This window comes from Centropristis striata, chromosome 19 (assembly GCF_030273125.1).
Source record: "Centropristis striata isolate RG_2023a ecotype Rhode Island chromosome 19, C.striata_1.0, whole genome shotgun sequence".
Taxonomy (NCBI): Eukaryota; Metazoa; Chordata; class Actinopteri; order Perciformes; family Serranidae; genus Centropristis; species Centropristis striata.
The window spans coordinates 30,136,392-30,148,653 of NC_081535.1; the positions used below are offsets into that span (position 1 = coordinate 30,136,392).

The following is a 12,262-nucleotide window of genomic DNA, read 5'->3' on the forward strand; positions in this document are numbered from 1 at the left end:
GCTAAATAAAGGGGACACGCTGGACAAAAGCACCAAATTTTTTCCACGTGCTCTCTATCACCATAGGTTTCAATTTTGGGTAGGAGCCACTTCATCAAGATGGCCGATCCGAGATGGCACCCATATAAAGTCTATGAGAACCAATACATCTTCCAAGCCACTCAGAAGGTCAATCTAGGTGTCAAAATCTACATTTTCTGGGTCCAGGAATCATTTAAAGCTGTTGAGAATATCACTAGATGATTATTTGATCAAATAGAAATGTTCATTTTCACCCAGACTGGTAGGCAACTCGCTTCAAGTGCTGCAGCAGAGAATCCTGAGCTGAAAATGTTTGGAATCTAATAATTATGTAAATACATGGCCAAAATGAACATTTCTATTTGATCATCTAGTGATATTCTCAGTAGCTTTAAATTATTCTTTGACCCAGAAAATGTATATTTTGACACTAAGATTGACCTTCTAAGTGGCTTAGAAGATATACTGGTTCTCATAGATTTTATATGGCTGCCCTCTCCGATCTGCAATCTTGATGAAGTGGCTCCTACCAAAAATTGAAACCTATAGTGATAGAGAGCATGTGGAAAAAATCTGGTGCTTTTGTCCGACGTGTCCCCTTTCTTCCCAAATCTGGTCCTAAGCTGCCGGACTATATGAATATCAGATGATAGCAGGTGTGAAAAGCTTTCTGAAAGGTTCCTGCTGTGCTCTCTCGTCCCTCTGCAGCACCGTAAACTGGACAGTGCCTTTTCTGAGCTGGTTGGCGATCGCTGCCTTATGTTCGGCCACAGTTCTTCTCTACCTCGTTCCCCTTCGATACATTGTGCTGGTGTGGGGTGAGTCCTGGTTTCAATCCAACAGCAACACACAGAGAATAAACGTTATGTACACTACTGGTCAAAAGTTTTAGAACACACCAACTTTTCCAGAATTTAATTGGAAATGATGCAGTTTAATGTCTCAGTGTACTCTGAAATGAATGCACATTTGCAACATTTAAAATTCTTTATTGAGCATGATAGTGTTTTGAAAGTAAAAAAAAGATTCAAAATCACATTTTATGTTGGACTAAAGGACTAAAAAAAGACACAAAATGACCAAAAAAAGACACAAAATGACTAAAAAAAGACACCAAAAGACACAAAATGACTAAAAAAAGACACAAAATTACCAAAAAAGACACAAAATGACTTGACATGAGAAAGACATGAAAAGATTCAAAAATGGACAAAATAGCCCAAGACTCCATAGAGTTAAGTTGTTAACCCATTTCTTGTTCCCTGAAAAAAGGCCCACTTAATATAGTATAATTCTGAAATGTACATTATTTTTCAGTTTTGGTTAACCTTACCTTTTTTTATTTACCTCTGGCAGTTCACCACTTACCTTTGTACCCTTTCAAGCTGTTCATTTGACGTGAACTGCTTGAATTTCAATAAAAAAATGGAAAAGTTGGGGTGTTCTAAAACTTTTGACCGGTAGTGTATGTGTAGTTAAAACGGGTTTCTTGCTTTTCTTCTGCAGGGGTGAATAAGTTCACCAAGAAGCTGCGCAACCCGTACCTGATCGACAACAACGAGCTGCTGGACTTCCTGTCCAGAGTTCCCTCTGACGTCCAAGTGGTGAGAGACGCAGAGACTTTGTTCTGCAGAAAAAACTTTTTAAATAGTTCTGTTGAAATATTATTTTTATTATTTTGGGCATCTTCTAATTAAATACATATTAATATGAGTCAATATATTAATAAATATGCTATTACATTTTTATCAAATTAATTTATTGATGAAATGTAACATAAATTTATATATTTTTTCTTTTTTCTTTTGCTTATTTATTTATTTATTTACCTTGTTATTTAGTCCCCAATTTATTTCCTTTTCTTTTTAATTTTCCGTTATTTATTTATCAAATTTTTACTCTAATTGTATTTATTTATTATTACATGTATTTATTTATTTAAGCAATTATCTATTTATTTATGTATTTTTCCTCCATTGCATTTAACCCTTAATAATAATAAATAAATAAATAAATAAGCAAAAGAAAAAAGAAAAATATGAATTTGTTACATTTCATCAATAAATTAATTTGATAAAAATTTAATAGCATATTTATTCATATATTGACTCATATACATATGTATTTATTTAGAAGATGCCCAAAATAATAAAAACTAATATTTATATGACTCAACAAATGAATTAATATGCTATTCAATTTCCCCCCAAAATAATATTAAAAAATGAATGTTAATTTATTGATAAAATGCTACTAAAATTGATATTTTGCTTCTTTATTTACAGTTTTTCTCAGTGGCTTTGGTGCATTTCTCACATCACTATTAACATTTGCACAACAGTTAATTCAACCTCCACAACATTTAGTCATTTGTGCTCATCATAGTACTTAGTGCTTATGTCATGTCAGTGAAAATTAACTATACTTGTGAATGCTGAATAGTCATTCCATATAAAACTAATCGTCCTCATTTCATTGCTTGAGTCATTACAAACAAAAATGTTGAACTAGCTGTCAAAGTCTGTCAAGCTAATTTTATACATTATTTTAAATCTTTACTTTTTACTGAATATGTTTCCGAAATTGAACAATTTCTCTCAGCTTATCCTCAGCTTTCACTGATGAAGGGCTGTGTGAAGCATTAGTTGAACCAATGATAAGCCACTTCTCTACAATCACTCAGAGCTGAATCCATAAACCCATAAACTTTACAACATATATGAACTAGGTGTTGCAGGTTGTACTAATTGTTTTGAGAAATATATTAACTGTTGTGCAAATGTAAATAGTGTAAATAGCACCAAAGCCACTGAGAAAAACTGTATTACCCCAACTATTTCATTCACTGTTCAGTTTATTTTTGCATTTATCCTTTATTTTAAATTTAATTCAATTTTGATTTATTTTATATTGCTTTCATTCTTTTTTTAATCGATTGATTTATTGACAACATTATTTAATTATTCATTATTCATAATTTATTTATTTATTCTTGGCAACTTTGCTCAACATTTAATCGCATTTTTATTTATTTATGTAGTAATTTATCAATGTGTGTGTGTGTGTGTAGATGCATTACCGGGAGCTGAAGGTGGACCCCGGTCAGAGTCCCAACAAACGCCGAACAAGGACGAACCCTAGTTAGCCGCCCGCCCTCTCCCCTGTAAACTGTGTAAACTACGTTATTTATATATTTCTTGTATATTTTGATGATCATGGAGAAGTTGTAACTGTTGAGTTGTTTGTTCTTTGTTTTTGTTACTGTGGAAAGATTTATTTTCTAAACCTTGTAAAGAAAAATATGCTCTTAATGTTTTTTAATGATCTGTTTTAAACTACTACACACACAGAGTCTAATAATAATAATAATAACGACAATAATAATAATAACAATAATAATGTATGTTATGAATGTTACACGGACTATGCATGTGTGAAGGTTTGCTGCTGCTGCATGGAGTCTCTAAATGTTTGATTTCTCTCAACATTTGTGTGATTCAGTGTGTTCGTCGCTGCATGTTTTTTTATCACAGTTCCTCCACACACACACACACACACACACACACACACACGCACACACACACACACTCAAGAGTAAATATTATTCTTTTTACTGAATAATCATTATCTGTATTTTTACAGGAACTTTTTGTGTCCGTTTATTTTATTTTGAATCTTTGCTTTTTGCCTGATTCTTATGGAGGACGGAACCCGCCAAAATAAATTAATTAATTACTTAATAGATTAATTTATATACACTAATGGCCAATAATTAGTCTATAAAATGTGACATAAAATGTAATTTCTATTTTAATTTGCATCTTTATTTTTTTTTGCCATTGTATTAATTTTCCTATTTTTTTACATCACTGTTTTATTTTATTTTATTTTCCCTTAAGTAAATATATTTATTTTTTAAAAAGGAAATATGGATGTTTTTACAAATAAATGCTAAGAAAAAAAAACTTAAATAAAAAAAAATCTATATTACAACACACACACACACACACACACACATATATATATAAATATGAAGAAATTAGAAAAAAATAGTAAGAAATGCAAAAAATTTTAAATTTGCAGACAAACTAGGGTAGTAAAATAAAAAAATAAAAAATGTCACATTTAATCAACCATCAAAAATAAATAAATAACTTAATAGATTAATCTATATGCACAAATAGGCATCACTTAATCGCTAATATGTGACATAAATTGATATTTCTGTTGTAATTTGCTTCTTTTTTATTTTTTTCCATTGTTTTAATTTCCCTTCTTTTTAATTTCACTATTTATTTTTATTTTCCTTTAAATAAATATATTTATTTAAAAAAAGGAAATCATAATACAAAGATAATTTAAAAAATAGTTTTATAACTGAATGAATATAGACATTAAAAAATAAGAAAAAATATAAAGAAATGAAAAAAAATTCCAGCAAAATAAGGGAATTAATCCAAAGGTAAATAAAAAATTAATAAAGTATTAACTTCACTATTTTTGTACTTAAGTAATTTATTTTATTTTCCCTTAAATAAATATATTTATTTAAAAAAAAGGAAATGCATACGTTTGTATAAAGAAATTAGTGAAATGCAAATAGAAAATACATAAATAATTTTTAAAAGATACCTATATAACAACACAAATAAATACATACATATAAAAATTATATATATATATATATATATATATATATATATATATATATTATAGATTAATTATAACAAATTAGGAGAATTAATCCAAAGATGCATTAAAAATAAGTAAATATTTTATGTCACATTTATTCATTTTAATACTTCTAAATATATGGTACATTTAATAACATTTATATTTTTGCAGCTTCTGTCCTCTATAAATTCTCACATTTTCCAAATTATTATTATTATTTTTTTTACTTCCTGCTGGGTTTTTCTGTGTACAGTCGAGTTTTTGTGCATTAAAATCATCGTTGAGCTGTTTATAATCTCCGGGTGTTTTTGGGATGTTTCCTGCATGTCTGTGTAAACTCTGTGTCAAAGTGTTTCTGCATGACTCAACATGAAACTATATGCAAAGTGCATTTATGGATCCTGAATGTGGAACATGTGACTTCCAGGTAAAACTCATTCACCTGTTTCTGTTTCCTGTTGCATCCTGGGTAACTGCTGCTGTCTGACTGAAGCGACTGTGTAGCTTTTGTCTGAGAAAATATATTTCTACACAGATCCACCTGCCTCTCTGTCTGATTTATTACATAAATATTATATACAAATACATTATTAATATTTTTATATGGAGTAAGAATGAGGGGAAAGAGTAAGGAGAAATGAAGGAATTCAATTAATTAATTATATGAAAACAAATACATAAAAAAATATATGCAAAAAGATGCTGCTAAAATAAAAATAAATTAATTGTACCAATAATAATAATATAAGAAAAAATACATTATATTGAGAAAATTTGATTTAATTTTAATTTATTTACTTTCAATAAAAATTGTACTATTTATTTTGCTTCCTATTTCAATTTCTTTTATTTGTTTATTTATTAGTTAATCTTTAAACAGTCATACATTTTTGTATTTATTCAAAAATGTTTTCATTCATTTTTAAAATTAGTTATGAATGTATAAAGTTCCCTTTACATTTATTCAGGTTTTATAAAAAAAAATAAAAAATAAAGGAGAAATAAAAATAAAAATAAATAAATAGTGTAATTAGTACAAATAGTGGGGCGGATTAGCTCAATATTTTACAACAATCGTTCACTTTGTGATAAAAGCATGAAATTTGGTAGATGTGTTGGTGAATATGTTTCAAACAAATCTGGATATTGGGCCACCTCAAAAGCGCCCCCTAGTGGCCGTGGCAGGCATTTGTTATACGAATAAATCAATGATGAATAAAAACGGCCCTTTTAATAATACCAACTGGTAATGAATTGTATATTGTTGGAAAGCCTGATTAGTCACCTTTACAACGAGGTACAGCTTGTAAGGATCGTGCATTCATGGAATGAGCAACGGGGCTAAACGTGTGGGTAGCACCCCCCAAAAATGTGCATCCCCTGTGTAGTGGGGCAGATTAGCTGAACAATCGTTCATTTTGTGATAAAAGCATCAAATTTGGTACACTCAATGCTGAATACTTGTTTAATGAATCTGGATATTGGGCCATCCCAAAAAAAATTCTGATGGCTGTGGCGGCCATTTTTAAAAATGGCCATTTAAAAGCGGCCATTTTTAAAAATGGCCGCCGGTGGTTACTGGCGAGGAATGCTTTGCCTACCCTACAGCTGCTGTTTCATGTTTTCAGCACCACAAATATAATTTAGAGACATGTTGAAGTGACAAAAGCTTTATTACAGTCTAATAGAAAAGAACATTAACTTTGTATAACATTTTATTAGGTCTTGATATTCCCATTCACAGGCTACGGCCTCCTCTTTAGCTTGTACTCTTCTGTTGCTCCTTAAAAAGAAAAAATAATTTTCAATATTGTATGACCTGCAACAATAAAAACAAAACACATTTAGACAGAGAAAAAAATCATACATTTTAAAAATTCTACTAGGGTTACTTGTAGCAGGTTACTCTTTCTGGCAAAATCCTTGTACTGAGGTGTGTGACTTAGTCAGGCGGCTTAGCCAAATAAAGGGGACACGCCGGACAAGAGCACCACATTTTTTCCACATACTCTCTATCATTATAGGTTTCAATTTTTAGTAGGAGCCACTTCATCAAGATTGCGGTGATGGCAGCCATGTAAAGTCTATGAGAAATGCTATATCTTCCAAGCCACTAAGAAGGTCAATCTTGGTGTCAAAATATACATTTTCTGGGTCCAGGAATCATTTAAAGCTATTGAGAATATCACTAGATGATTATTTGATCAAATAGATATGTTCATTTTCACTCAGACTGGGCAACTCGCTTCAAGTGCTGCAGCAGGGAATCCTGAGTTGAAACTGTTTGGAATCAATGTTCACGGGAGAGTGTGGATTAGCTGCCATGTACACTGCTCAAAAAAATCAAGGGTACGCTTTCATCTCATGTCAGATCTTGATCAACAAATTATTTACAGTGAGTCATCCAGTGATATTCTCAATAGCTTTAAATGATTCTTTGACCCAGAAAATGTATATTTTGACACCAAGATTGACCTTCTAAGTGGCTTGGAAGATATATTGGTTCTCATAGACTTATGGCTTATGGCTTATATGGCTGCCATCTCCGATCTGCAATCTTGATGAAGTGGCTCCTACCAAAAGCTGAAACCTTTGGTGATAGAGAGCATGTGGAAAAATTATGGTGCTTTTGTCCGGCGTGTCCCTTTCTTCTCAAATCTGGTCCTAAACCGCCTGACTAACTGTGATGGAGTTATAAAATACATTTTAAAAAAAGAAAAAAAGAACCACATGGGCAAAGGAGACATTACATATAGTGTGTGTGTGTGTGTGTGTGTGTGTGTGTGTGCCTGTGTGTGTGTGTGTGTGTGTGCAGAGAGGCATGTCCACATTCCACAGGACATAATTTAACAGTGTCTTATTAAGCTTTCACACCCAACAGCCACTGATACATGTTCCAAGCTAACTAGCTAGCTTAAGTACCTATTTTTGCTATCTTGCTAATTTACTTTTCCGCCAAGGCCCATGATGATTGTTTTTCTCTTTAGCCTTTATGATGTTCATAGCATATTTTATTCATAATTATAACAGGTGAAATAAAATATTTAGACATACCTTAATGGACAGTCCACTGCACTGCTTGTCCCAGGAAGCAAATGCTAGCTAGCTCATTTGCTAGCTAGCTCGATGGCTAGCCCGATTGTGGTGGGGCAGGAAAAATAACTGAAAGAGTGTCTAACTGGATTTTTGTTAATTTAATATGTGTATTTACATTTTTTAATTTACATTTGTATATTTAGTTTAAATTTTTTAAATATTTTAAGAAATAATTTAAATATTTTTTGTAATTTTAACGAAGAAAATGACTGCTATGGCCACTAGGGGGCGAATTTGCGATGGCCTAATATGCAGATTTGTTTGAAACAAATCCACCAACACATCCACCAAATTGTGTGCTTCTATCACAAAATAAACAATTCTTGTGATTTATTGAGCTAATCCGCCCCACAGGGGATGCACATTTTTGGGGGGTGCGACCCACACGTTTAGCCCCGTTGCTCATTCCATGAATGCACGATCCTTACAAGCTGTACCTCGTTGTAAAGGTGACTAATCAGGCTTTCCAACAATATACAATTCATCACCAGTTGGTATTATTAAAAGGGTAGTTTTTATTCATCATTGATTTATTTGTATAACAAATGCCTGCCACGGCCACTAGGGGGCGCTTTTGAGGTGGCCCAATATCCAGATTTGTTTGAAACATATTCACCAACACATCTACCAAATTTCATGCTTTTATCACAAAGTGAACGATTGTTCAGCTAATCCGCCCCACTAAAAGGAATAAAAATGTCGATTTATTTCACATTATATCGATTAATATTTTTATATGGAGTGCAAAAGCAAAATCAGGAGGGAAAATAATAAGAAATGAATGAATTAAGTTAATAAATTATATAAACAACAACAAATAAAAAACATGGAAAAAGATGCTGCCAAAATAAGAATAAATTAATAATAATAACAATAATAAAATGCATTGCAATGAGAAAATGTGATTTCATTTTAATTTATTTTCCGTTGTATAAAATGTTTCTATTTATTTTGCTTCCTATAAATTTGACCTTTTATATTTTTATTTATTATTTAATATTTAAACGTAGGTATACATTTTTGCATTTATTTATTCATTTTTATGTATTAATGTATGTAGAATGTTCCTTTTGTATTTATTTTGGTTTAAAGATGAATAAATAAATAAATGAAAGGGGAAATTTAAATAAAAAAACACAAGTAGCCTTAATAGTGGAATTAGTACGAAGGAATACAATTTTCGATTCGTTTTCACATTATATCGATTAATTAATGTCTATTTATTTTTAATTTTATGTTTGTTCCTTTCAAGAGAAAGAAAAAACGATATTATTCTGTGTTTTAATTAATATTATAATTTACTAGTATATTAGTATTAATAATTTGTCAGTCCTTTTATTTCATTTTATTTTATTTTATTTTGGGGATAAATCGCGCTCGAACAGTTCCCATAATGCTTTGGGGGATGTAAACGGGTAGTTCGGTGTTGCTGTGTGTGGGGCTGCAAATAGTTTTGCCCTATATTTGTTTACATGCCTCTTGGCCAGGGCTCCCTTGAAAAAGAGGTTCTTAATCTCAATGGGATATTCCCTGGTTAAATAAAGGTTAAATAAAAATAAAAACATTGCAACAAATTATCTCCATCAAAAGTATGCCGAATCATCTGTTAGCAGCTCCTGTTTGCAGTGAATTCATAAACATAAAGACAACTATCACTGTTTTACTTTGTTACAGAGGGAAAGTTTAGAACGTGAAGATTCTCAGGCAAGTTCTGCACCGTCTTTTTTCAAAAGACTTCTTAAATGATTTATGGATGTTTTTCCACAATTGTAATGATATCCACTGAAAGTGTGAGTCACACTAAATGTAGTTTAAATGAAAGTTAGAGTGAAATTATTATAGCAAATTAATTATGGTCAAAGTGTGTTTCGAGTTCAGTTGTTAATCCCTTTTGAGCTCCGCAATTTCAAACTTCTATTTGTTTACATTTTTGCAACTAGTCTACATTAAAAGTATGCCGAATTATCAGTTAGCAGCTTCTTTTTGCAGTGAACTTGTGAATGTAGAGACAAATATCACTGGATTACTTAAATACTGAAGAAAACATAAAAATGTGAAGATTCTCGGGCAAGTTCTGCAGCTATAAGGAGCGATTTTTTGTATGATTAAAATAATATCCACTGAAAGTGTGAGTCACACTAAATGTAGGCCTAGTATCATTTAGGTTTAAGGAAAGATCATGATTATAGCAAATAAATTATGGTTAAAATGTGTTGTTTTGCAGCTAGTCTCAATTAAAAGTATGCCGTATTCTCTGTCAGCAGCTCCTGTTTGCAGTGAACTCATAGACATACAGACAACTATCACTGTTTTACTTTGACACTGAAGAAAACTGAAAAGCATGAAGATTCTCAGGCAAATTCTGCAGAGTTTTTTTCTCAAAAGAGTTCTAAACTGATTTTCCACAATTTTTATGACATCTACTGTAAGTATGAGTCACACTAAATGAGTTTAACTAAAAGTTAGGGTGAAATTATTATAGTAAATATATTATGGTCAAGTGTGTTTCGAGTTAGGTTGATATTCCCTTTTGAGCTCCGATTTTTTTAAACTGCAGAATTATCTGTCAGCAGCTCCTGTTTGCAGCGAACTCATGGATATACGGACAACTATCACTGTTTTACTTTGATACTCAGTGGCGGAAAGTAACAAAGTACATTTACTCAAGTACTCTACTTAAGTACAATTTTGACTTACTTGTACTTTTCTTGAGTATTTCCATTTTATGTAACTTTATACTTCTACTCCACTACATTTTAGAGGCAAATATTGTACTTTTTACTCCACTACATTTAGCTGACAGCTTTAGTTACTTTACAGGTCGAGATTTAACATAAAAGAAATACATTTAAAGTGATTTGACTTGTTGTTTTTTAATTAAACCTTGTAACAGTATATTAAATAGTTAAAACGATCCCTAACTTGATCAAATTACATGTGATTACTTGTGCTGCTTACATAAATACATCATAATATTAATCCAATAATATACTTGATATATATAAAACACTCTGAGTGGGTCCATTCTGCATAACGTGTACTTTTACTTTTGATATTTTTAGTACATTTTGATGCTGATTATTTTTTACTTTTACTTCAGTAAGTTTTGAATGCAGGACTTTTACTTGTAGTGGAGTAATTTCACAGTGGGGTATTAGTACTTTTACTTAAGTAAGAGATCTGAATACTTCTCCCACCACTGTTGATACTGAAGAAAACTTAAAAACGTGCAAATTCTCAGGCAAGTTCCGCAGCTATAAGGAACATCCTTTTACTGTTTCTGTTTTAATTGGCACAAATATGAATAAATAAATAAATAAATAAAATAGATTAAGCAAATATTCAATAGTCAATCCAACATTTTAACATATTTGAAAAAAACCCTTTATTTTGTGATATGAAGTGTGTGTGATGTTGTGCAGCGCGGCTCCGTCCAGCAGAGGGACTCCTGAGCTGTGATTGTTTCCAGCAGCAGCAGAGGGAAACCTGCTGAAGGTGACTTTAAAGATTCAAGTGTTTTATTTGCTGTGCAGACTTTAAGATACAAGTTAACACATGCTGGAGTGCAAATTTACAATTTTTTGTTTGGGACAGTAACCTCTTTGTGTTCTTTGTATCCCCTGAAGCTCATCTCAGTTCATCTCAAGGAAACATCATTTTGCTTTCTTCATTGGAAAGGCTAATTTTTAATGTACATAACAAATAACACAAGAATAGCTCAACAAATAAAATAGATAAAATATTGCCTTAATAACGCAACACATAAATAGGTTAAAATATACATATTTTAAATAGCACAATAACACAAAAAAATCTCAATAACAAAAAAATAGATTAGAAATAGCTTAACAATAGCTTAATAAAAACAGCTAATAAAATACATAATATATATATTATATACAATATATAATACAAATAAAAATCAATGAAACAACAAATGATTTCATTTAAAAAATGCTTGATAAAACAACAAATCATAAAAATTTTAAAAATCAATAACACAAAAATAAAATAGAGGAAAAATAGCTAAATAACAACAAAACCAGAATAAAAATAGCTCAATATATAAAAAATAAAATGCATTAAAAGAGCTAAATAAAAAATATCAATAATTAATAATGTGAAAAAAATAGAATAAAAAATTTGCTCAATAAAATGACAAATAAAATGGATTTAAAATATGTCAATAAAACACAAAATATAATAGATTAAAATGGAATAAAATTTGCTTAATATGACAAAATTAAATAGATTAAGATATAATAAAATTGCCCAATAACACAAAAAATGAATAAAATAGTTTTAACCCATAATAATAATAATAATAATAATAATAATAATAATAACAATAATAATAATAATAACAATAATAATAATAATAATAGTAATATTTAATTAAAATATGTAATAACACAAAAATAAAACAGATTAAAAATATGTGATTAAAACAACAAATACATTTAGTTTTACA

General features: G+C 30.5%; 1 protein-coding gene across 3 annotated transcripts in view; it reads left to right on the forward strand.

Moving 5' to 3' along the window:
- mctp1b (multiple C2 domains, transmembrane 1b) overlaps nt 1-3,987 on the forward strand; it is a 53,519-nt gene extending 49,532 nt beyond the window's left edge. For 2 of the 3 annotated variants that reach the window (XM_059357629.1, XM_059357627.1), the window contains 3 exons: nt 730-839; nt 1,528-1,625; nt 3,092-3,987. In XM_059357629.1, coding sequence (XP_059213612.1) covers nt 730-839; nt 1,528-1,625; nt 3,092-3,166 — 283 coding nt within the window. In that variant the 3' untranslated portion in view covers nt 3,167-3,987. The remainder of the gene's footprint in view (nt 1-729; nt 840-1,527; nt 1,626-3,091) is intronic. The other variant, XM_059357628.1, reaches the window with a different exon arrangement.
- The last annotated feature ends 8,275 nt before the right edge of the window (nt 3,988-12,262 follow it).